The 26793-nt window shown below is 39.2% G+C and overlaps 1 protein-coding gene across 2 annotated transcripts in view; it reads left to right on the top strand.

Moving 5' to 3' along the window:
* The first annotated feature begins 1139 nt into the window (after window positions 1-1139).
* RYR2 (ryanodine receptor 2) overlaps window positions 1140-26793 on the top strand; it is a 393600-nt gene continuing 367946 nt past the window's right edge. Inside the window, exons 1-2 of one of the 2 annotated variants that reach the window (XM_048299765.1) lie at window positions 1140-1422; window positions 12050-12106. In XM_048299765.1, the coding sequence (XP_048155722.1) occupies window positions 1375-1422; window positions 12050-12106 (105 nt within the window). In that variant the 5' untranslated portion in view covers window positions 1140-1374. The remainder of the gene's footprint in view (window positions 1423-12049; window positions 12107-26793) is intronic. The other variant, XM_048299766.1, reaches the window with a different exon arrangement.

The following is a 26793-nucleotide window of genomic DNA, read 5'->3' as shown; positions in this document are numbered from 1 at the left end:
TTACTTGCTGTAGAGATCTTATGGGTCATGACTGTTCTTGCAGTTTCCAATCTGTCAGAAGAACAGGTTTTCCACTGCTGGAAGTAATGATAAAATCTCATAGTGCCACACTTTTTCATGATGTCCTTGAACAGCATAAAGCTACAGATTATGGGTATGGCTTCTCTAGCGACACTTTCCACGTATTTTGTTATGGTAGCCACACAGTCTGTTTAAAAAATAATTGTGATTTCATTATGTTTATCAGTTTGGGTCCTTCAGAAGCCTTCTGCAGTTACATGCCCCTCACACATTTCACTGTGTCAATGATCCAGTGTTAATTTTACTCTTTTTTAAGATACCCTGTTGTCCTCCCCACATGACCATTGCATCACACTAGCAGAGGCTCTCTGCCATATACTTGTTTCAGAGTGCTGTCGCTGGTAGAAGTCTGGTGGCTTTCTGGCTTGCCAGACTTTTTTCTGAAGGCCAAGCATCCTCCCTGATGGACTTAAGTGTCCTTGATCTGCACGAATGCTCATGAAAGAAGAGCTATTCCGTGGCAACCTTTGGCTTTACCCTATGGAAAAAGCATGGTAGCTATCCTTCAAGGAAATGGTATTTTACAGCCTTGCATTCACGCTGGGTTAAACTCACTCACACGATGGCTCAAGTACAACACCCGGTGAAGCCGTGTTATACCTTCCATCTCTTCTCCCCGATACTACAGTCGGCTGGAAAAAACCAACTGGCACAGAGCCGTTTAATTCTCTCTCTCCTGAGGTATCTCTCATTGCAGCACATCACACCTAACTCCTGCGGGACAGCCGTGCCCAGGCAGGCACGGCGCCGGCCGGCCTTCCCGGTGACTCCCGGAGGAGCTGAGGCAGCCCCATGCTCGGGCCGTGCGAGGTGAACACCAGCACCGGCCCCAGCCCCGGCTCCGCCGCCCCGGGCGCGCCCCCGAGCCGAGCCGAGCCGAGCCCCCGCCGGGCAGCAGCCGCCTCTCCGCGGAGCGCCGGCAAGCGGCGCTGGGCGGCGCGTTTGGAGTGCGGAGGGAGCGGGCTGCGGATCACCTGCAGCGGCGGGGGGGCCGGGAGCTCCGCCTCCCCTCCTCCCCCGGTTAATCGCATCCCCCTCCCCGCAGCAGACACAGGCAGCTGGGCAGCGCTGTCAACCTGGTGCAGGCGCACGGGCATCCGCACCCCGCTCGCAGCCAGGGCCGGGCTGGGGCCGCCGGCTCCGCCGCCCTCGCACTTGCCCCAGCCCCAGCCCGGTGCGGAGCGGCCGTGAGCCTCCTGCCGCCGCCGCCGCCGCCGCCCCGCCGCGGGGAGCGACCGCCGCCCGCCCGGGCACTGGGAGCAGCGCCCGGCAGAAGGAGAGACAGGGGGAGCCATGGCCGAGGGGGGCGAGGGCGAGGACGAGATCCAGTTCCTGCGAACTGTAAGCGCCGCGCTTGCCTCCCTCACCTCCGCGCCGTGGCGGGGCAGGCGCCGGGGCCGGGCGGGCCGGGGGCTGCGGGGGGCGACGCCCGGACCGGCAGGGTGGGAGCCGGGCGGGGGCAGCGGGGGCGGGGGCGCGGTGCCCTCGCCGCCCCGGGCTGCGCTCAGAGCGGGCTCCGGAGCCCCGGCCCCGTCCCTCTCCACCTGGCAGCGTGTGGCCCCGTGCCCGGGCGGGGGGCGATAGCCGGCCGCCCGCTCTGCTGGCCGTGCCGGGATGAGCGGCAGGGACAGGCGGCCGTGCTTGCCCCGGTGGGGGTACCCCGGGCAGGGTGAGGGACGGGCAGCCGGGGGGGGGCGAGCGCCGCCTCCCCAGCAGCACCTCTCCGCTCTGCCTTCCCGGCCGCCGATGTGTTCGCGTACTGCAGATACTCACCGAGCAGCCGTCCCCGGCGCGCAAGCTGCAATCACACTCCCTTTGCAAAAATAGGCTTGGGGAAAAAAAGCACCTTTCTCACCCTGTCCCCTCTCCACGGAGGTTCTCACTAACTTGCAGGCGTTCTCCTCGCCGGGCACAGACTAAAACGGCTTTTTCTGGCGTGCGCATCCTTTCGTTACTTCGGTCCAGAGCATGTTAAGGCGCTAGAGCATTTCTTCCTTCCGTTTAATTAATACAGCGGGAGTGCTGCATCTAATGCTTGGCTGGAATATGTTTCTTCAAGCAGTGCTTTTATTTATCTTCTCGGCCATCTCCCAAGTGCCGTTAATATGCACAATCCTAGCAAGTTTTGCAGATGGGCATCTTCAAATACAAATATACAAACCGTGTTACAGTTTGAGGAAAAATTGCTGAGACATTTGTTAAGTACCGCTAAAAACACTGGGACTGTAGGATAAAGCTTAACTTCCTTTTTATTTCGTACAGTCTGATTTAGAAAATGTTCACGTTCAATGTTTTGTAAGGAAATACATCTAAAGAGAAGTGGAAAGAAAGCCACATAGTGTATATGAAACATATTCATATGCTGTTTGCAGCATTGTGAATCCTGGATCTCAGTCATCTTAAATTTCTATCAGAAACCGTACAATAGCAGATGTACACCTTAATATTCAGGTTTTTTTGTTTGAAGATTCTTGGACAATCTGCTTTTACAGGAAATACAGCTGTTACGCAACATTGGCATGGAGATTGGCAACTTTTTTTCCTGTCAGCATTATGTGACTTGTGTTGTAGTGTTGCCTAACACCTACAGACAAAACAGAAAAATACTTCTGTGAAAGATAATTTGTCATCTCAATTTATGAGAGTTTTTTTATTAGTACTTGTCACTGGTAAAGATTTTTGGAAGACTTGTACAATGGCAGCCTTACTGCAGGCTTGAGTGTTAAGCTTAGTTCATGTTATCTGAATGCTTAATAGGGAAGGAGAAGCAGTGAGCATGCTAATATAGCTCAGCACATATACAGTAATGTTAAACTCCAGCACCTGACAGCAGCAGCATGTTACGTAAAACAGCACTCCTGATAATGTGTGTCAGGCTTAATACAGATTTGGCAAACCCAGTCTTAGATAATACTTAAAAATGTTTAGAATGTTGTACAATGGTAAAATGACCTTGAATGTGGTAAACTGACGCTTGGGGGAGGCTTATTGTGTAGTTTAATAAAAAAGGCCTGAGAAACGTGTTTCATGTGAAGTTTGGAGTCTATAATCTGTAGTGGTATGCTAGCAGTGATTTTTACTCTTCCTTCCACTTTGTCCAAGTTATGAGCATTACTTGGAAAAGTCAGTTGCTTTCAGACATATTTTTTGATGTAGTCTTCCATCTGTCTATTCTTAGAAAGCTTGGATTAGTGGTCTCTAAAGCTATTAGATATGCGTAACTTTCTGAATGCTATTGGTAGAAAGCACTGGAAATTTGATATTACCCTGTTAATTACTGCAGTTTTTCTTTTTGGTTATGTATTTTAAAAATACCAATTAGGGACAGATGGATTCATAAATGTTTTGTAGATAAACTAGAACTTTTTAAAGAACACCGTATGCAAGCAAAAAGCATTCTGTGCTTTGAATACTTTCAGGATGACATCTATAGGCCTACTACATGTAAACAGTGCTCTTCATATTTTCTTCTTTTGGTAGGACCTGATAAACTTCCTTAAATCTTTAGAGTTTACCCTGGAATGTAAACATTATATTTTTTAATGTTTAAATATGCACATGAGATTTTACTCAATTAAAAATGCCCTTTATTTGCATTAAGCTACTAAACTGAACTTGTATTTTTGCCACCTTTTGATTGGAAATTTCGATTTTCCTTCTTCTCCACACATTCTTATGTCTAATGGTTTCTCTTCTTTACTTGCAGCTTTTTTTTTGTGGGTTCTTTTGTTTTGGTAAAGTGGTGTTAAGCACTACCTCCTGCAAATTCTGCTGCTAGGATGGATTTCTGTTTCTTTGGGAATAATTTGAGTTTGATACGTCACTTCTGAGAGGTGAACGCAACTTGTGAATGCCCTGTACTTCTGGAAGAGTCAGAGCTTACGTTGTTTGAGACAACTTTGGACAGGCTGGAGCTCAGCTCTGTGCTGTTCATTTCAGCTCAAGGAACTCTTCTCTAGTCCTGTGAATTACATGCTTCTCTGGGATCTCCCTCATTAGTTTGCTGAATGCTCTAGGTGGAGATGACCTTGTATTATGTGTGGCCTTTTTTAGGCTTGGACATACATCCTCCTGACTTCTCCCATGGAATGCACACATACTGTGCAGGAGAAGTGAAGGGGAACAAGTATCCTGCCGTGTGTTTGTTAGCTGTGTGTTCAGGGAGGACCTCTACCCTGTAGAGGAATTTGGTTTTTTTTTTTTTAAATACTAGGAAGACCAAAGGTATGTGCAAAATAGACTTTCACTGTTCAGTCTTTACAGTCAAGAATCTAAAACATTTATAGCTGATATGGAAATCACCTTTTTTTTTTGTTTTTATTTTATTTTATGTTTTTCAGGATGTGTAATTTGACCAGAGTGAAAATAATTCCAAGTTCCAGGAGAAGACAGAAAAGACTTTCCCCTAAATGCATAGGCTCCTTCCGTAATACATACATGCAAGGACTGTTTTTTGAGGCACAGAAGCCCCATAAGGGAAAACCTTTGCAAGAAGTGGGGTGGCAAGCTGGTGAGAGGATTAAAACCAATTGCAGGGTTTCAAAAAATACTGCCTATATTTGTCCCTTATATTTGTTAAAGGTGTCCTGACTTTCAGGAGCAATATGTACCTAAAAGTGATGAGAAATGCGTAATTTAGCTGTTTGATCTTGTGATGTTCCTGATGCCAGTGTGTATGGTTTTCTGCAGTTGTGGAGTTTCTTGAATTAGAGAAAGGCCTGCTTTTAGCTGTTTGTGGTAGGAGACACCAACAGGACACACTGAAGTAGTGCTGACAGGGTTATGGTCTTTTTCACTGTCTTCTGAGACAGTGAAGACTACCATGCCTGTCAGGAATCAGAAGCATAATCAGCATGAGCAGCACATGTTCCCCAGGACCAATGGAGTTGTCATCTCTTTTCATTTTTTTTTTTTTTTTTAAGGTTGGAATGCTGATGTTCCATGTTGCACTCTCTTCTAATGCCTCTTTTTTTTCATTTTCTAATTAGCTTGCAGTAAAACAGGACGTTTTGCTCGTGTGAATGTATTGTGTACTGCCTTATTTTCCTCATGGATTTAATAGTTCTGAGTGTGACTGCCAGTGGAAAGCGTAAGTGTGCTTTGCAGCAGTGGAAGAGTAGTTTGAAATAAATTTAAGCATTACCTAGGATTCATGTTTGACATGCAAAAGATTTTGTTCACTTAGTGCTGGGTTTTTATCTGTGAGATAACAAAAGAATGAAGTTCATGGCAGAGAAGTTTAAAATGAAGAATGCTATGTGTTTACTTTTCAAGGACAGCAGTTCTGTGATTTCAGAGTCTTCTATTCCAGATATTCCTCATTACGGCAGCATTTAAACAATGATTGCCACTTTAAATCTGACTAAAAGTCATATGCTTATGTGCCATCCTACACGAAGATTCTGTGGAATTAGAGGACACAAAAGGAACCAGAAGAAACAAGATCTGAAGATTATTGTAAGATAAATAAATAAACAGTAGAAGAATTATGTGAATCTCTCAGTGAAACAGAATAGAAAAAAAAGCTGGATTTTTTTTTCTTTAAATCCCTCAACGCTTTTCATGTGCTGCTTATCTTTACAGGGGTTTATCAAAATATATGAGATTCTGGTAGCTGCAGTCATCAAACATATGATTGCCAGAATGCACTGAAGAAAATACTCAAAAGCAATCTTGGCTACTAGAAGCAATTTTAAAATGAAAGAATGCCAAAACTCACTTTGGATATCCTTTGTTTATTTTAAAAAGTGTTTCTTGTACTTGTCAGTATGTGACTTTTGAAGATACACCAGGGGCTGGCACAAGAGACCACTGTTTAAGAGCTCATGTGAGGGGTGGTGTGGCTGAGATTGCAGCAATTGTACCTTCCTCTCTAAGGCACTGCACTGCAGTACAGATACTGAATATGATCTCAAAATCTATTTTGGAATTGAGCTGGATGGCTTGTTTGTAGTGAAGGGGTTTTAGCTAGGACATGTAGTCCATTTCTTCTTTGGGAATTACACATGAACATTTTATATATGAATTTTTTGATCCTAAAATTGGTTGCCAAACATTTTATACCACCTTTAAGATTTTATTACTGGATGAAATCACTTGTCTAGTGCGTGTACTGTCTTGTCCTGTGTTCTGCATCTGGAAGTTGTTTGTATTGGATGCGTGAGAAGGCAGGTGAGGAAACTCTGTAGCAAATAGTTGGTCCACCAGGGAAGTTTCTTGACAGGCCTGTAAGTTGGCTGACTGATGTTTTGAGAGACAGAGCTACATTTCCTTTCAGAGTCCGAAGATGTTTTGATGCATCCTGCTTTTTGGAATTGTGAAGACCTGAGGAAAATCCATTGTAGGCACTTAAAATAAGGACAGACTGTAAAGAGAGAATACCACTTAATTTCTGACCCAAGATTTAGAATGGTCTTCAGAACTATGTCTGACTTTGACTTCTCTATGTACGTGCTATATTATTACAGGCATATTTTTAAAGGCGGTTTTATCTCTTACATGGCTGTGTGGAAAGTGCACAGGATGATTCTAATTCAAGAAAATAAACTGGTCTTTCTTTAGCAAGGATACGGATTTGTTGAAGTATTTCTCTGAATCGGAGGAATGCTGACGGTGGACTGACCCCAGGAAGTATGGATATTAAACTGGAAAGACAAATCCTTTTTCTTCTGGTTTTTGGTTCATATTGAAAATCTGCATTAGTTTTGGTTTTGTTTTCTGAATTACACCTAGGCTTTTGTTTAAATTTCCTGGTCTGACTCAAATGAAGCTTTGTGTGGATGACAGAAGGAAAGTCAAGAAGTGTATATATATTCCTATACTTCCTAATAAAACTTCAGTGACATAAATTTGTTTCATTTGGTGTCATGGTACTAGTACATAAATAACCTTTGAACTGTAAAATTGACCACATTTTTTCAGGGTGTATGAAAGAATTTTAACTTCTTACTGTGTTTGTTTGGCACAGTTATACCCTGGAATTTCTCCCTATACCAAAGTAAGGGTAGCATGGCATAATTTTTCGTCTCCAGTCTGTATTCTGCTAAAGACCTGTAGTATGTTTCGCAGGTGTATGGCACTTAAGCCGTGTCTGGCTGTGTTGTCTGTACCACTCTGGAAATGGGGGGCCTGTGAGGCTGCCTGATGCATCTCACTAACTGAGAAAAGGCATAAAGGAACTAGTTTTGGTAACAGTTTAAGCCTTTTATAGGCAACCACAGCAATATGGAGCTTACTGCAGTATTCTGTGACCATCAGAGGCACAGCGGTGGTATTTCTTTGTTCTCCTTGGAAGAAATAGAGCAGCTTAAGGGCACTGCCTGCACCATCATGAGAGGTCACCCCAGTTTCCTAACAAAGACTAGCAGGAACTCCCCTGTGGTTTTACTACCGTGTAGTTTTATGCTATATTCCTTGGTTATCAAGTGTGAGATTCATTAACTAATTATATATTCACTTATTAAAGAACCTTTTTTATTTAATTTATTTTTTTTAACATAATAACCATGGTGCAGCTTACGAGGTGAAGGGCTTAAACTCTTCAAATATGTTGCTTCTTCTCAAGCCCAGTGATGTTACTCAGCTACCATAGGTTGGAACAAATGTTTTTGAGGCATGTGATTTAGTAGAAGCTTTTCTTAGCTTCTCAGAATTGTTTAATAAAAAAACCTGGTATCTTGATGCCTTCTGTTAGGAAAGGGAAAGATATGATAGATAAGGTGTCATAACATGAGCTGTGTTAACTTATGTGACAGCTGCAATTTCTATAATGCTATAATGGTCAGATTGAAAGTAATATTGATGTGTTTATAAGAGCATTCACACTAGCAACTACATTAGATTTTAAATAAAAAGATGATGTCATTCCTTCTGTGTTGTGGCATACTTTAATGTTTACCAAAGTCAGGAATGACTTCATTATAATTGTCATGTGCTCGAAGAAAAGTGTAAGTATATTAGGTTTCCTAGTAATTCAGTAGACTTTCCAGAGGGACTTTGGCAAAAATCTACAAGGTATCATTCCATAAGATGCATGGATCAGTTAATTTTTAACATGGATGACATTTTGGTGCAGGACAAGGTTTTTGTCACTGAGATGGAGTGATAAGATCATTGCGTTTTGTGAGACAGCTTCCCAGAGGATTTGAGTAATAATGCTGCATAACAACAGACTTGTATTACCTGGTTGTCTTTTACTTGACTGTGGGAAATAATATCTGAAGGATATTAGCTGGCAGAACCAAATGCCAAACTCTGGCATGTCCTATCTGTCTACCTCAGTGAAAACCTCTCTGGAATTCTACTGTGAAAACTGAGTGCACTGAATTTGAAGTATATCTCTGCTTAAATCCTTCTTTCAAAGGAATGATGAAAGGAAGCAACACAAAATTTGCATTGGCTGTCTGTGAGTTTTCCTGGGGATTGCCAGAATGTGGAGTTGTATTAATGGAATCAAGCCAGAAATGGCTGTCTCTTACAGCTATATTCCTTCCTTTTAAACCAGGCGAAGCTGGAAAAAACCAAGTACCTGGGATTTGTGTGGGATGTGTTCTTTGGCTTCAGAAAAAGGAAAATGAGAAAGAGGAATGTATCTTCCTTTGCTGAATATGCCAGATAATTTCCCTTGGTGTATGAACATCTTCATTCCTGTGATGGGCAAGCAGAATTCCTTGTGTATAAATTTCAGTGGAGGAATGAATGGAATTTGAAGAGTTTTCAAAGTAAGCCCAGGCAATTGGATAGATCTGCATAAGACTCAGTAAACTGCTGGATAGAAGGATCCATGCACTGGTAACTGAGCCTCATCGTACATCAGGAATGCAGCCACGCTGATAAACATTTGAACATCACCTACAGTGTGTTTATTTCCTAGCTGAAAAATGGAATAATTTAGTTAGAACTAACATGCCAAGCACAAGCCAGATCATTAAACCTCTCTCTGCAGGCACATGGTCTTCATCCTGAAGCAATCTTTGTAAAAGCATTTGGTTCTAATGGTGACAGAAGAAACCTAAATACCTGTACAGATAGATAAGAATTTCTAGCCCTGCAACAGTCACAAGAATCCTGTGTACTCCTAACACTGGGGATATGCCAAAAAATAAGCATCAATCATGTGACTTCATATTTTTGTCTATTTTCTGCCCATTTATGAAGTGGGTTTTGCAATGCTAATGCACAGACAGTTATGTGCATTTATAGTCTTTATTGCAAGTGCTGGGCAGATGGAATGCATATTCTCTTTTCCATGCAAGGGGAAAAAAAAAAAATGTGATGCAGGGAAATACTCAGTAAGGTTCTCTCCATCCCCATTTCTTTCTTTCCTCTGATGTTACAGGTACTTTAATAGCCCTGTATTACTTAAGAGTTGGATTAATCTTCATTTAAAAGCTTGTATTAAATACATGTGGGTTTTGGGGTGTTTTTCTGCCCCAGCTAACACAGAAAGCAAAGGTTTATCCTGTGCCATGCCGAATCTGCTGGGGTTTGACTTTGAGCCACACTGGCTCCACTCCTGCACTGTTCCACCTGACTCTGCTGGGCTCAGCTGCCTACATAAGCAGTGTACCTAGTTTATTGTAATTATGTAGTAGGTCTTTCAGAAAAGCTTGTGAGCAAAAGAAAAGCCACTAGTATAGTATGTAGTAGTTGCAGGAGGATGATGGCTGCACAGGTAAATCCAGAAAACTCAAATGCCATCATTGTTGACTGAATTTCAGTAGGGTAAGCTTGTGAGTTAATGATTCATACCCTAAGATGTTTTTCAGTAGGTCTTTAAATGATGGTCTGACTGCCTGTTCAGATATGTCAGCCATTATTTAGTCTTTAATCACTTCTAATATGTCTCATGCAATGAATTATGCATTTAAAAAGTTACTGCTTTTGATACTGGTACGTCAGTGGAAGAAGAATCAACAGAGACCTGGTTTCCATTTTGATCTGACCAGGGTTCTTGTAGAAATATCCTGTAAATTTTCTTTGATATGAGATGGTTCCTGAAATCCTGTAGAAGAAATGTTGCATTCTTGGATAGTTTCAGAATATTGCAATGTTGTGCCTCCAAGTCCATTTCTGGAATCTGTTAGCAGCATCTTGTACAAGAAGAGTACTCTGTTCTGTACCCTATCTTCTGTTTCATTTTAATTTGCTTTTCCTTGGGGTTTCAAGATCTGAGTCCAAAACTTTGTTTAATCCCTCTTGCTTTTCCTTGGTCTTGTCAGAGCTACTGAGATCCCTGTCTTCCAGTATTGGGTTTGATGGCTCTTCCTGATTTTAAGTGTGCCACAGCTTCAACCCAAGCCTGTGGTAGGACTTTCTATTGCCTGTAGTTATGAATTTAAGAATTCATTCAAATTGATAGAAGGTTTTTATTTTTTTCTGATGGGGGCTCTTAAATTTGGAATTTCTTTCTTTCTTATTTCTTTTTTTCTTTTTCATTTTTTTCTTGATCTGACAAAGGACAAGGTCAAAGTTTTGTTCTTTTTTTCTCTCTCAGAATAAGAAAACAAATGTTTTAAAAATGTCACAAAGTTTACTAAGTAGGTGAGAAGTCATCATGAGAATTTCAGTAAAATGTATTCAGAACATCATTTTTCTTGATGTATGATTAGTCTGCCTTTTCTTTCTCCTATTCCTTTGCATGCTTCACCTCTGGAAAGCTTCATCTTGTTGAACCGAAAGACTCCAAAATCTTAAATTTGAACTGAACAGAATTTGTCTAGAAAGGGAGAGGGATGGAGTGTAGGAGGGAGGGATGTCAGAACTTACAGGTGAGCTTTGTCATCCTTTTGAGAGGCATAGTTTGTTGCCTGTCTTTTCTTAAAAAAAAAAAAAGAAGAAAAAAAAGAAAATGCTTTTGCATAGAAAGTGTGATTTAAGTTTAGATGCAAGAAGTAACAGTTTTGTTTTCCATGAGTGAGAGGTGAAAAATCAGTAATTAGGTGGTGAGAGTTAGATTTTCATGTTCCTGAAGGTGAATGGAGATATCTTTTTCTAGGTAAGATGTGTTGCTCAGTTCAGCAAAAAACTGTATACCTGCATTTTAAAATGCTGAGATATTTACATTTGTGTATTGACTTCAAGCAACTGAAAGCATACTCGATTTTTTTTTTCCTCCCCTCTGATTTTGGAATTCTCATACCTCTTTTAATCTACTGAAAATAAAATGGATGTGGTTTAAAGGTATATCAAGCTGCAACATTGACATATTTTGTTGAAAATGTTACAAGCATCACTTTATTGTGATTATGCCAGAAGTAATGTATTGCTGCTTTTTATTCTGAAATTTCCAGTTGGATTCTATCTTATAGTTTGTATGTCAGCTGAATTTTCTGAATTTCTTCTTTCCTTATATTAGAAGTCTGTTACTGAGGCAGCATTAGATACTTTCTATTTTACACCCATTTTTTATTCTGGTTTCTGTTCTACAGTTTATTTTTCTCTTGACAAGCTGTAAAGATAAAAGAACATCAGTGACAATATTCTTCCCTTCAAAACCAGTTTGTTTTGGGAGTTGTCCCTCAGAGTTGGTAAATCAGCTCATTGCAAACATCCTGTGCCTGACTTCAGGAACTGCTTACTATGGCCCTCTGCACAGAGGTGCCTACTGCTGACTCTGGGAAAACCTCTAGGTGAGAGTTACTGTATCAGTTTTCTGAGGCTGTAATCCTGTAAAGTAATCCAATTAATATAGTGTATAAGAAGTGCTCAACCTTCTGAACTTGATGGGGGACATTTGTTTCTTATGCATGGCATTTGCATTTCTGTTTACACAGTAAGGCCTTGCTGCACTTTGTGATTTACTAACAAAAGAAACTAACGTGAGTCAGAACACATTCAACGAAGGAATGAGGTTGACTGGGTGGTGAACTGTGTGGGATTATGAGTGCTAACAAAATCACTTCTTTATGTAACTCTGTGACTTCTGTTGATGAGTGAGGTTTTTCATGATGATTTATGTCTGTTACAGAATTACAGTTTGACACTTGGAACCACATCTAGAGCTTGGGAAGCGCACTTTGTTGTAGTAAGTTCCTACTCAAAAGTTACAGTTGGCTATTAGTGGTTGTACCCTAAGAATTTGTTTTATTGGGAAGGGCAGAGAAACAAGGAGTTCTGTGAGTGAAATGGGTTTGTAACCTTACTGTATACCTTTAAACAGAGTAATCAGCTGAAGAAAATAATTATATTCCTTTCAAAACTTCAGGCTGGATCTCATTTTCCTTGCCTAAGGAAATAAATCTTTTAAATGAAAAAAATACATAAAATAGGCAGGTTGGTATAGCAGGTTGTTAAAGGTTATTCTATTAACAAAAGTCTAGAAGAAAATACTTATGGCACATATATATTTTTTGGCCAGAAGCCTAAAAACAAATCCTGTATTACAAAGGCTGCTTCAAATAAAAACCTGGCTCTCTTACCTATTGCTTAAACAATATTGCAATCTGAATTAAATTAATTGAATCATTGTCTAGCAGGATAATCTACTCTTTATACAGTAAATATTCCATGAAATGATTTGTTGTCCATAGCTGCAAGATCTGTATTATGATCATGTATATTTTTTATAAGTCTGGTTCTGTTCTTGCTGATGTTAATGTCAAGCCTCCTCTAGATTTTAACCAGAGCTGAATCATACACTAATTGCGTTGTGTGCTGTTGTATATAATGGCCTAAGTGTATTGAATTCATGTCCTTGTCTGTTGTTTTAGCACAATTAAATATTTATCTTGCTTAGGTGCCAGAAGTGTGTGACCTGGCTTTTGCAAAATTAGTTTGAAATTGTGTGCAGTTGCTAACTGTCTGTCAAAATATTTACATCTAATGGTAAATTGTTCCAACTTTGCTACTCAGCTGTATCATCTTGTCCAGTTCAGCAAAGGTAATAATCCCTCATATACTCTTCTTTTCTGAGAAGAAAGTTAGATTTTTCTTTTTCTACAAATCTCCCTGATGTCTTCGTTAAGAAGCTAAATATTCCTGCAGAGTTGCATTTGTGTGTTTTTGTTAACAGTGTGCTTTTGCTGTGGCCAGAATAAATTTTATTATGTCCACCATATGGAACCCAAAGTCCACTCTAATTTGGATTTGAGATTATGTATACTGCTTAATTTTCTCAGGAAGTTACCTATGCTGTGGGGGAGTACCGCTTTTTAGGTAGTAGATACATGCAAAATGCTTCTTTTTCCTATTTATTTTTTTTACTCTTTTGGTGTCATATTTTTACTAATACCTTTAAAAAAATACGTCTTTTTACTTGGTCTGTATTACAAGGTTGAGAGATCTGTTTGTCTTGAAGCGTTCACCACTGCAATTACTTTTGTTGAGTTACTGAAGAAAGTATCAATTATACTTCAAGGTAAGAAATTATCTTGTCACAAAGTTTCTGAAACATCAGCAGCACACCTGTGATTTTTATTTGGTGTCTGCAAAGCCTTACTAAAGTCCATTTTAGGAATATCAGCACTTGGTGGAACTGAGCTCTTGCTGTGCAAGATTGCTTTTTCAGCCTCATGTATTAACTGTGGCAGTGGTGAAATAGCTAAAATTATGTGTACTCTCAAGTTCATTGTAGAGAGCAGGCAAACATTAAAATGCGTCTGGTAGTTTTCTGAGTTCATACAAGTAATTTACCTTGCACTTGGAGTGGAGCAGAATATATAATGAAAAAATTATATAGGCATAGGAATATGCCTTCTGCTCACATTTATCTAATCTGCCTAGTCCAGTGCTTGAGCTCTAGTCTTCCAGTAAAACTTAAAGGCTTAAATGGAAAGATCTTCAACTAGTTTTTTTGATTACACATGGTGTGCGTGGCAGTATCTGGTAATAGACTTTTTCCATCTTATTTCCTGCTGAAATAGTCTGTAAGTTTCTTCATATTTACTGGATTTTCCATTCACATAACCAAACCTTCTGTGAACCCTTGCATATATTTTATTCTACAGTTTCCAACTGTCTTGTTCAGAACTTCTACTGGTAACTAATTACTACAAGTGATGGCATGGTCTCATGACCATGTTTACTTAAAATGCTGTATAGCAGGTTGTTTGTTTTTTTTTTTCTTCTCCTTAAACATGGGAATTAATTTTATCAGTGTTAAGAAAATAGTGATACTTGTGTGAAAATGTCTAGTTTTCTCTTCTGGTTTTCTTGATGCTGTTTGATTTGTGTATGGGGTTTTTGGAATCTTTTTTATATCTAAAGTAACCCATACCTGGAATTGAAACATTTCTTTCCAAAACATATATCTCTTTTGTTGTGAAGAGCTGGAGTGGTGATCCCAAAATGGTAGTACTTTGTCTTGAAGAGGATGATCTTGAGAAAAATTGAAGGATGTATAAACAACCTCTTGCTCTCTTTTAAAACTGACTTACTATTGTTTTCTTCTCCTAATCCAACTCTTGCTGAAGTAAAGGTTAATATATTTCTTGATTTAAATTTAGCATTTGTTTAAAGTGCAATATATTTTCATAATAAAGATTTTATACCCTAAAGAGATAAGAGCATCCTATCTTAAACTCATAGTAGTTTTATATTTAACAAATATAGGTTTGGGTTTTTTTTCCCTCGAGGTGGAAAGCAAGTTCTAATCTGTAATCTGTATTTCTCGGTAAGGAGGTACAATACAGTAAAATCATAAATGCATACATTTTTTAAGACTGGATACATTTTCTGAAAACTGTACCAAAGTTTGTATCAGAGAATAAAGAATTTGGGTGAACTTGGATACTACAGGTCTGGAAGGTAGCCCAAAATACCCATTTTTTCCACACTTTATGAGGTGAGGGAAGTCTCATTGCAGAAGAGATTTTCATCACTCTTACTCAATCCCGCAGGATGGAAAACAGATCAGAAGTGGACTACACAGATTTGGGGCTGACTTCCAGGAGAAATTTATTCCCCATTTGCTTTTAGTTGCAGCAGGTTCAAACGTCTCAGCACAAAGAGAAGGCTTGTCAGGAATGGGTTGTGCTTCTCCCATCAAACCCTCTGGTCTATGGAAGGCACTTCTCTCATTTTGCCTGACTTTTTTTTTTGTCAGGTTCTGCTGGAAACATGAACATTTTACTTCAACTCTAAAGAAGTTCCTGAGTTCACAACTCCTGGTGGCCAAGGATTTTTTTCCACTGGATGTGTAAGAGAATTCAAATGAGAAAGGGAGCGGTGTTATAATTCACCAGGTTTTGGTTGTGTAACTTCGGTTACATCAAGAATGTTCTTTTAATATCTGATCTAGGGATGATAGCTACTGCTCTTAGCTGTCGTTTGCCTGCTATATTTTCAGATTCGTCATTTGTGCCAAGGATTGGATTTTTACATGATGTATGTTGAAATCATTTTTAACAAGAAGTAGAGGCAAATAGCATACAGAAAGCCAGAACATTGTGATGAGCCCAGTGCTGAAGTATGTTAATAATTGTAGAGAGGCACTCTTTTCTAGCTGAAGTTAGCACAAAGTCCATTGTGAGCTTTTGAAATTCAGAGATGTGTCAATTCAAAATATTGTAAATGATGCAGCACAATGGGATGCTCGTGAACTGACTTTGGATGTTGACAGAAGGTGCTGTTAGGAGATTTGGAGATGATCCAGGGGACAAAGTATTATTAGAGATTAGCTGACAGAGGTATCATTCTCACCCGTTAGTCAACGTGACATATGTGAAACTGTGGTACAGCTTCCAATGCAGTGTACAGCTCTTCTCTCCAGTATTGTTTTCAACTTTTCTTATGCAGAAATATTATTTTTAGATTGTGGCTTTGTTGTTTGTTGGGGTTTGGAGTTCCTTTTGTTTGTTTTAACAGCATGTTGTGTTATTAAGGTTGCTTCTGGCAGCTATTAAACTACTGAGCTTCCTGCAAAGTTCCATTTCTTTTTTATTTTTCTATTTTCTTTTAAAGTTTTTTTCCTTTTATTTTTTTCCTTTTGTTTTATTTTTGTCACTCTGCAGACTTTGGGCACTAGAAATCTTGTTGCAATGTTCTGGTACATTTCAGTGATTTAGTTGCACAGCTCATCTGGCATGGTTTTGCTGGCAAACTGGGTTAAACAAAGGAGATAAATCAAGCAATTTTTTAGTTTTGGAGGTTGCAAGATAAAGACTGAAAAGTGTTTTTTTTTTTTTTTTTGGAAGATAACTGTAAATCGTGAGCAATATAATGATTTATGCCTGCTCATAACTATTTAACTTAAATATGGATTGATTTTTAAACAACAAATATTGTGGTATTCATTTTTCTCTTGGGTTTAGCTTTTTCTTTGGATCAGGAAGGGAAATCTGATTGGAGGACTTGAAAGATAGTGGAGTCCAGGAAACTGAGAAATTAAGTGCCACTTTGTTTGGCTAGAGGTTGTAAAGATCACCTGTGGAACAAGTGTTATGGATTCAGGCTACTTGTTGCATGAGGAATTTGGGATCTTTGAAATATATTTAATAATTTAGTCTTCAATTAACTCTTGCCACTCTATCCTAATACCTGGCTAAGAATCTCTGGCAGAAAGCACCTCTATGTGTATTGGTGTTCGTGAGTGAAGATTATGGGGGTCCAATGACGAAATATATTTTTAATACTAGAGAGAATGCGTGGTCTAACTGACAGGACATTGGCTAAGGCAGTGTGGCTTCTGATTTTCAGAAGTTCATCCTCTGAAGAAGCAGCTTAAGTACCGTGTTGTTGGAAAGTAGAACCATCCTCAGAACCCTTTTTAGGTCGAGAAAACCTCAGCTAAACTAAGACATAAAATCATTATATCCTCTACCTCTGCTGCTAAAACTGGATTTGTTAATTTGTTGAAGTGTGTATCAGTGTGGGAATTCATACCCAGATTTCCATCCATAGTTTGAAGATGAAGTCTCATTCCACTCCCTGTAAATTGTCTAGAGACTGATTGATCAAAACTATCAAGTCCAAATTAATTACAACCATCATTGTTTTCCTGCTAATTTTTGGCTGTTCCTAGGCACTGAGCAGGTGTTTGAATTGATCTGGGTTTGTCTTGGTGATTAATGAAGTCTGAATAGTCAAAATTGTTAGTGATGCAACACTTGACGTTTTTTTGATTTTTTGCAGAATCACTGAGGTTGAAAGGGACCTCTCAAGATCATCTAGTCCATTTTGCTTTTGAACTCTCCACAGATGCAGAGTTCATAGTGTCTAGGGGCAATTTATTCCAGGGTTTGGAATGTCCACCTAGAGAGGGGTAAAAAAGAAATACTTTCTGGAGTTCAGCCTGTTTCACCTCAGGACTCATCAACAGTTTTAGAACCTATATTGGTCCAAGCAAGACAGCATGAGCTGTTTATGACGTCATGAACTGGGCCCTACAACATGACTACAGGACTTTTCCATAATGAATAAAAGTACCCTTTTAGAAGAACTTAATTAAGAAAAGTCGTTCACATTCAGAATTGAAATGATCAGTGATTAGAGTACTCTTAAATGGTCAGAATTCTGATTGTCAGTCCAAATCTACCCTATTCCAACTCTGGACATCAGAGTGAGTTACAAGACCTTTTGACACATGGCTTTTCTTTATTTTCCAGAAACAGCATGAGAAAGCAATAAAAAAATGAGTATTTCTCATTAGGAAGCTACCTACATTTTTTTAAGAACCATACCTAACTGCTATATATGCAACCTCAGAAGAGACTTTGGTATGAGAAGAAAAAGATTACATGAAAGAACACTTAGTTTGTATTGTATAAAATGCAAAATATGTATGTGAAATACTTAATCACTATCAGGGGAATTAAAAGGCACAATTAAATCTGATGGCTACAATGAACAAGGAGAATTATTATTTCTGCAAATCTCTTAATGAGAAGATACAAAATTTAAAATGTTTAAGTCAGCTTTGATTTGAGAGAAATAAATGTTGAAGAGTCTTTTGCAGAGAAATATTTGGAGTCTTTAGATAGTTGCACAGATATATTGCATCTGTTTGCATTTGCAAATCTGGATTTTTCCTCCACTGTTTGAATGGTTTAAGTCCAGGTCACGAGTTGTCACAATCTGACTTTTAACCTGAAATAGGGGAGTTCCACGTTTGGGTCTCTAAACTGAAGCAATTCTCCTGTCAGTGTTTCCTGGGTGAGGATGGGGTCCCTAAACTGTCAGACAAGCTGTAACAAATCTGGCTGTGTTTGGCTCTGTTTCAGTGCTAGACATGATACTAAAACATGCACATCTTGATAAGATGTTTTAATGTTTCTTGGGCGGTGCTGCCTTGGTGACAGCAAGCAAGTAGTAGTGATGTGATTTGCTAGTGCAGATGACCTGCTTCTGGTTTAACCCAAATTTGACTTGGTTTTGCTCAAAGTGTGTTGGTAGTCACTTAAAATGGTGCCAGTTCCTTGTGATTTCTCCACATTCATGTCTCTGCTCCATAACGAGAGCTCTTAAATAGTCATGTTAGAGATGGTTACATAGAAAAGACTTGCATTTTCTGTCTAGCAGTAGGTGTTCAGTATTTAACAGACTGATACAAAGAAATGGTTGATGAGTGGTGCTAGAACAAAACACTAATTTTGATTTGAGGTTTGTCTTGCCAAAAGAGCTCTGGCTTTGTTGGACTCTTGGCTGCTTGTGTGGGTGTGTATGTGTGTATGAGTATGGATGAAAGTACATGAATGTTTTTTCTGAGCATTTTCCAGTGTTTAATGTCAATAGGAATCTTGAAATAATTTAAAACATTGTCAGAAGGCCCAGTTTATACTGCAGGATCTGCTGCCCTGGGTACAGATTGGAGCTTCTTGTCAGCCATTAATTTGATAAGAGAAAATATATACATATGGAAAAAAAAATTTCCGTATTACATTGGTATTTTAATTCTGAAACACTTCTTGTATTTGTCTCTTACTTGTTTAACCTTTAAGTTTGAAGTAGCATATGGTGCCTTAAATTAGTAATGAAAGTATACCTGAAGGAAATGAATTTGGGATAGAATTTGAACAAAGAGAACCAACTGGTGTGTTTTTCTTAAAGAACTGGGTCTAGGTCTAAGGAGAGAACAATAGATGTCTCTCTTAGTGAGACAAAACCTGAGGAGCTACAATGTAGATTCAGTTGTCAGAAGAAAGACCACAGCAGTTGGATAAAAGAGGAAACAAGGGACAAAATTAATTACTGTTATTGATTGTATTTTGTAGTGCCTGGAGGGCTCAGCTGAGGCAAGGGTGCCACTGTGCTACTGTACAAATGCTCAGTGTGTCACAATTCCTGTCTGAAAGAGCAGGGGAATGCTGAGATGAGACGAAGGGACAGGGAAATGAAGTAGTGGGCCCAGGAGCACAGAGGGTATCTTGGGGTTCATTCCGAGCTCCTCTGGATTAATGGTGAATTCAAATATGGAGAATTGGAGGGCTGTGCCTTTGAAGATGAGGACACACAATACAGACATTATGTGGGAGGATACTGGAAGTCAGTGCAGAGATTCACGGCCTAATGGACAGAAGACTGAACAAAAAAAGGTGAATTTATTTGCAACTTACTCAGTGGTTATCAGAAACATGAAGATGTCTTTGTACAAAATGTATAATACTGCTAATAATAGCATAGTTGGAAAACAGATACATTGTAGTAATTGAATTGAAAGTTCTAAATTGTGGTTGCCTGATTGGTTTGAAATAGTGCCTGGTCTTTAATGGTAATATTTAATTTAAAGTAGAATGTGTCACGATTTCTGTGCTCATGGCATATCAGAATAAAAAGACTGGGAAGAAGTTCTTTTTGAGAAGCTATTCTTAAAGGAAAAGATGAAAGTGGGATGTGGCAATTATTCTGAAAAACTGCATAGCCAAATAATAACTATAAAACATGCATCCTAGAGACCTGAAAGTGTTGAGCCCTTTTGTACTGAGGGGTGTGGGAGCATACACATCCTCATATAAAATAATATTTGGGTAGAATTTTTTGTTTTAAATGAGCAGAAACAGCAACAAATTTGTTCATTGAACTGTCCCAAGTTTCAAGTATTAATGGATAAGCGTTGTCTGCTCCATTCATGTACTGTAAAACCTGAAAGAAAGTTTGGCATCTGTAATGTCTCTATGAATGTACATGCCAGAAGTTATTTCTTTTGATTCCATATATCTGTTAGAAGAAGGAAGGTAGGCTAACAAGATGGGGGGGATTTTTTTTGTCTGCCCTGATTAAAAAAGTTGGAATTTCCTGAAGTGCCTAAAAAGAAATTGTAATTAGAACAGAATAAATGTAGGAATTCTTAGAGAATGTTTCCAAGGAGATGGCTTTGGAGGTAATTTTTAACTCTTATGTTTCTTCCGTGCACCTGCAAAATGTGTTGTGTTTCATGTACATAGAATTGTTTTGCCATCCTGTGTTGCATATGTACCAATACTAGAGGTAGTCAGTGTGGCTTTTAATTGTACTTAAAAGTTGGCTTATTTAAATGTTATTTCCTTGCTGCTGTATTATGTCAATACAAGATACCTTCTGGATGAGAAATCACAGCACACTGCAATTTGCATTTGGATGTAGGATGACCATCCTTAGTCATGAAGACATGTGCAATGAGAAAGAAAGGTCCTTAATGCTAGCATAAATTACACTTTTAATTTGGACTCTAAAATCCTGAATTGTAGTTAGCTATCAGTTCCCTCCCTGAATTTCAGTATATTATCGTTATTGTAGAAAATTCTGGATGAAATATTTAGAGGAAGGGTAATTAATTCTTAAAATCTGGTCATGCTGTCTATTCTGTGAGAACAGGAATAACTCAGTTTGGTTTTTGGGCTTTTTTATTTGTTTGTTAGATACCATGATTTGTTAGTACACACAAAACAATGAAAGAACAATGAATTAATAAGATCTTACAGGTTTTGGGTTTTGTGTTCTGGAAAGCAATGAATTTGTAGCTAAAAATTTGAGTAAGGAAAATGTTCAGTGGTTTAACGCAATAGATTTTTTTTATTTGTGGAAACTGCCTTTAGTAAGCTTTGCATAGCTCAAGATTTTCAGGTTGTGTTTCAGTACAGTTCAAGGAAGATTTTCTAGCCAAATCTTCTGTCTTTGTTTTCCTAGTCAACTTACTACACAGATCTCTTCTCAAGGTATTACTAGGTTGTAAGAAGAACAAAAGATGATTTTATTGCTGCCGTTAAGTCCCAGAGAGAACCAAGGCTGGCATTTTCACTGGATTTAATGACTCACCTGAAACTGGAATGCAAATCTGTATTAGTGAATAAAAAAGGTGAACAGAAGCAAAGATGAACAACCTGTAATACATTGTTTCTAAAATGAACAGATATACCATATGAAGATGGAGTCTAAAGATTTAAGCAAAACAGGGATGTCACTCAGCATGCAGTACCAACTGTTTTCAGCTTATTTAGTATGCAAGAGCATAGTTGCAGATGACTCAGAGTTAACATGCCTTACATAAAATTGCCAAAGTATTTAGTTCACATCAGGTGATGGAAAGACGCTATAAAAATAATAATAAAAACTGTATCCAGTTACTGGTTTATATTTTTGTGGGGTTTTTTTTAGTTTTCTTTTTTGAAGATCCCTTCTGTAGTCTTAAAATACAAAAATGATGCCTTAAAAGGAATAATTAAAAGAAATTATGCAAGACTGAACTTGTGATTTAATGCCAGAAGTTTACCTTACTCAGGAAATACAAATTCCAGTCGAAAGTAGACATTGCTATCTGAAAAGAGAGGCTATTCTAAAACTCTTAACTCTTGCTAACACATTGTGTTTCAAAAATCTGTGTATCATTTGTATTCTACATCAGTGCTCCCAGAGAAACAGGCTAGACTGCTTTTATCCTTAATAGCAGTGCTTTTTTGTGCTGTATTTACTACAGATTATGTAACAACTTAAAAATAACTGAAGGAATAACTGAAGGTCAAGGGGTACATTTAGTTCAGTATTTTATCTCTAGTAGCGGTCAATAACAGAAAAGGAAGAGGACAAGAACATGCTTTCCCTCTTTCTGTTGTGTGCTGTCAGCCTGTAGCAATTTGTGTCTTGGAGGAATTAGTCTCAGGCTTGGTGACACTGAATTCGGTAGCAAATTGAGTTTCTCAGCTGCAGTGGATGTTGAGTGGGGAAACGTTGCATTTTTTTTGAAGCCACTGTGTGCAACTTTTAATTGATAAACCCTAGTTCTGGTACTAGAAGGGGCAGTGAATCATAACTGAAAATACTACTACATGCATTTGCAGTGATTGTAATTTTTTTTGTAGGCTTATGCAAAAGGTTCAGTACTTTTTATATCTGTTGCTCAGTCTTGCAATAGAATGAACTGTTGAAAAATCTATGGGGTTTCTTTTAGTAGTAGCCGGGGTTCTCTGTGTTTTTTTTCTATAATCTCACATTCCCCATCTGCTTTTCCTTTTTTGTAGTTCTTAATTTGTATGTTTGTGGAAGGATTTGCAATTGCAGATTTTCTGACTTTTTATAGTCAAGGGTCCTAGCAGTTGTGTCTGTCTGTAGCCTGCATTCTGGGGGCTTCCTGACCCTTTGTAGCAGCAGCAGCCTGTTTGTCTCCATCTGTGGCTATTGGGAAAGGTGTCTGGGGAATTAGCAATATTGTCAAACATGCTTATGATTTTCACCTGAAGGGAGATCATTGCTACTTGCTTACTGTGTTGTCATTGCTGTGCTGAAATCTTCTTCCTCGTGGATGCAGTGCTACACACTTTTGTCTCTGTGTCCTGAAATGGGGCTTATGTGGCTGGGCTCAGTGTTGGAAAGCCCACAGAAGCGTTGCTGGGAGTGCACAGAGAGGGTCGTGGTGGCTCTGCTCAGCTGGGTGATGCTGCTTGGGCAGAGAAATCCAGTCTGCTGTGACACGGTGGGAGGTGAAGATCAGAGTGCCTCAAGTGAAATGGTATGGACTAAGCACCAATATATTTTCTTGGGGCTCTAGTGGCTGACCCTCTCATTTGTCCTTTTGAAATGTTGCTGCTGTCATGTATTTGAGACAGATGTGGTTGAATTGGAGCTTAAGAAACCTGAAGTTGAGATGTGCAGCTTTTTTTGGCCGGACAGCAAAAAAGAAGTCAACAGCAGCTGTGGTCAGATAGTCATGGGCAACGCTGTAGCCAGAGAGAGAAACAAAGTGTAATCTTCCATGGTTGCACGGGCTGCCTGTTTTGCAGCACAGGAAAAGAGATCCATCCCTTATTATCCCCCTGGTATGCCTGTATTGTGAGGACTGGCAGGATGAGAAGGGATTCAAACCCTGACCTTCATGCATGTGTAGGTGAGCAGAGCAAATAGGGAACAGGCGGTGGATTATGCAGTGCTGTGAGGGGACAGGCAATCTGTAACATGCCACAGCTAAACGGCTCACCCTTTAGGGTGGAGGACAAACTTAACAGTCTAAATGCTTTATTGTTAAGGTAAAAAGGCAAAGTAAAGTCTCTTATGCATCCTGTACAGTTTTGCAGTAATGATGCTTACCAATTACGTATTGTCTTTGAGTGCTAGAAGGTGCCAGTGCTCAAAGTAAATCTTAGAGGTGTAAACCAATTTTTTATCAAGTGCAGTTTGTTTAAAAAAGCAACCAGGCAAAACCCAAACAGCAGTATAGGTATTTTTAATTTGACTTTTATTGTAAAGAGTCAGTTGAACTGTGAAGTGGATTTTTGATTTAAAAGGAACTCTGAAAGATTGTTGAATTGATTAATATTCAAAGTGGGCTGCTGTCTTGAATTTAACAACAGTATGAAATAGGAATTCCATTCAAACTAAACATTAATAGTTATTGCTGTTCCATATGCTTAAATTTAATTGTGATGAGAACTTCCTCCCAGTCAAATATTCAAATTAAGGCTCTTGAAGCTCCCAGTACAAGCTTAGAAAGACAGTGAGATGAAGACAATGTCCTCAGGTACTAAAGAAAATGATGTGGCACCTGCTATTGCTCCTTTTCCATCTGGGCAGCAGACATGGTTAGCAAGTCCCACAGTAAAGATTTAGGGAAGAGAGAAAAAATCCAGCTGCTTGTGGTGTTAGCTGTGCATTGCAGATGGGAGTGTCTGTAAGTATGAGGATGGTAGCAGAGTGGTGAGCACCTCTGGGCTTCTGAAGTTCTGACACTAATTCTTACCTTTCAGTGATGACCCTTGATGCTTGGAGACCCTGAGGAATGAAAACTGAAAAACTCAAGGTTGGCTAAGAATACTGTTAATTTCAGGTGGAAAAATTGTTAACTTTAAGTTTTCCATTTAGTTACGATTTTAAGAAAGTCATGTTTTTAAAGTTTGGCAATAGTTCCTTTTTCTTATATAAGATTTAAGATTTTTCAGAGCACCTCCGTTCCATTTTCAAAAGCAATATTTACTGGAAAGAACTTATTTCATTGTAATTGAGGGGCAAGAAAAAGTGCACATTATTTTTAATTACTAAGATATAAGAGCAGAAAAGTCTTCAATGTTGGCTTTGAGGGTGTTGTCATTTCAGCTTAGGTTTTTAAAACCAAACTTCTTGTTTTGAAACAGAGAATTATTATGAGAGGCTTCCAACTTGTTTCCTTTTTTCTTTAACCCACTGGGCTGTGTATTTTTGTAGATGGGAGGCATATGTCCCTAAGGGATCATAAGTACTCCCCTCCTCCCCACTAGATTTACTTCTCACATCCTTAGGCTAATAGGTAGAATGATGCATTTACATTACTGCTTCATTTAAACAGTAACTATTGATAAGAAATAAATACTTCATTCCCAAATGGCATCTGCAGTATTTAAATGTTTGGCAAGTTTTCAGGAGGACAGGCATGAGTTCAGCACTAAACTGCTGCTGCTTCTGTGGAAAACAATGAGCTGTGTCATTTGATCAGGGACAAAGTGACTACTGAGCAGGGGTGATTTAGAGGAAGTAGCTTTTAATAATAAAGAAAAAATACAGTATCCCATGTGAAACCGTTCCCACGGCTTGTTTGTAAAGTAAATAATGTAGTTCACGTGTTGGGGTGAACAAACAGAAATAAATTGTAACAAACGCAGTCACTGTCTGTTTCCCTACAAATCCTCTTTTGGCTTTTTTGCTTCTTGCTGCTGCTGGTATACTTGCCCACTGGTTTGTTTTGTGGAAACACCTCCCTGTATTCCCTTGCAGTCCTCCTTGCATAAGAGGTATTCTCTTGCCTATATTGAACTCATGGGAAGAATGTTGCATGAAGGAATGGAGGTCGGTCGCTATTCTGTAAAAACTTAGTCTTTAATTATCTGTTTTCCTGATCTGTTTAGGCTCATGCTATTCAGTACAGTTCAGTTTTACTTCATACTGTGTCCTGGTTCTGGCCAGGACAGGGTTAACTTTTGCAGTAGCCAGGAGAGGGCATGGCTAGGACCCAGAGGTTGTTCTATACCACCTCACATCATTGCCGGGGTGGGGGGAAAGGGTTCTGGTCTGGGGAATAAGTGTGGTGGGGTAGGGAGCCAAAAAATCCACTATTTGTCTATTGTCAGGAGATTTCTCTGTGAATTGGTTCTTTCTCATACCCTCTGTCATCAGCATTTTTGCTGTTTCTTTTTGTTTTCTTATCTCATTGCTGTTTCCAGTAAATTGTTCTTATCTTAACCTGTAATCTTTGCCTTATGTGCCTCCAGTTCTCCTCTCCATTCCACCGAAGGGGTGAGAGGGAGGGGAAAGTGGGAAAGCGAGAGAAAGAGGCAGTGTGGCTTGAACAGTTTTGGTGGGAGCACTGAACTGGGGAGAACCATTGCTAAACCACAACATCCTGGGGCAATGTAATAGACAGATTTTGACATACTGCTCTGAACTGGTCTAAGTATCCCTGGATTGCTCAACCAGAAGCCTGTGAGACTTGCATTTTGTACCTTGGACAGAAACAGTTTGACACTGAGGCTTTTGCTGTGTTATCTTCTCTGAGATGGCGGTATCTCAGAACTGCCTGACACTGAAGGCTCTCACTAATTTTTACTGGCAGCTGTAGCTACCATTTTTTAAAGTCAAGTCCTGAATATGTGTGATCTGTCTAAGAGTGATTATGGTAGACATAGTTTGCCATTTCTGCACTTCCTAAACTGCCTATATTGTCTCTTGAGCTTATTTTTCATTCTTTCTGAGAGTGTCATAGCACCAGTCTTTGAATTGCGACACATCATAGGTTTAGCTGTGGCTGTTGGGGCTTGCAGAGCCTGCTTTTGCTCTTTGGTCTCGCTTCCCATCTTAGCACAAATCAAAGTTTTAACCAGTGATTTCACTCTTCTGTGATGTCATCTTCTGTATCTAAGGTTGAATATTCAGTGACTACTCTTAAGTCCACTGGAGAAACAGCTAAGCTAAGTCACATCTCTTTGAAAGCAAAGCCCAAACCTCTAAGCAGCTAATATTCTGTTATGAACTAGTAATTTCCTTTGACAATATATTCCTGCAGCTATTTACCCTCACAGTTAAAAACCATGCTTTCTTTTCCTATGACTTCTTACCCTTAATTTGTCCTCTAGTGATGTCTAATTACCAAAAGACAAATTTAGAAAGCATTTATAACCTACAACTGTATAGATGCTTGCAGTCTTTCTGTGAGATATGACAGCAGTCTCATTTATACCTTTCTCAGGTTTAGTTTTATTTCTGTGTGGAGCTGTTTTTTCTATGCAGCGGCTACACCATAAATTATATTCAAATAGACACAATCATTTCCCATATCCTTTATTGTATCTATATCTCAGCTGCTTTCAGTAAATTTTTTCTACCTCAAGATTTTGTAGTAGAGGT

This window comes from Corvus hawaiiensis, chromosome 3, assembly GCF_020740725.1.
Source record: "Corvus hawaiiensis isolate bCorHaw1 chromosome 3, bCorHaw1.pri.cur, whole genome shotgun sequence".
Classification (NCBI taxonomy): Eukaryota; Metazoa; Chordata; class Aves; order Passeriformes; family Corvidae; genus Corvus; species Corvus hawaiiensis.
Note: the sequence above shows the minus strand (reverse complement) of the source record. Positions and strands in the feature narration are given on the sequence as shown.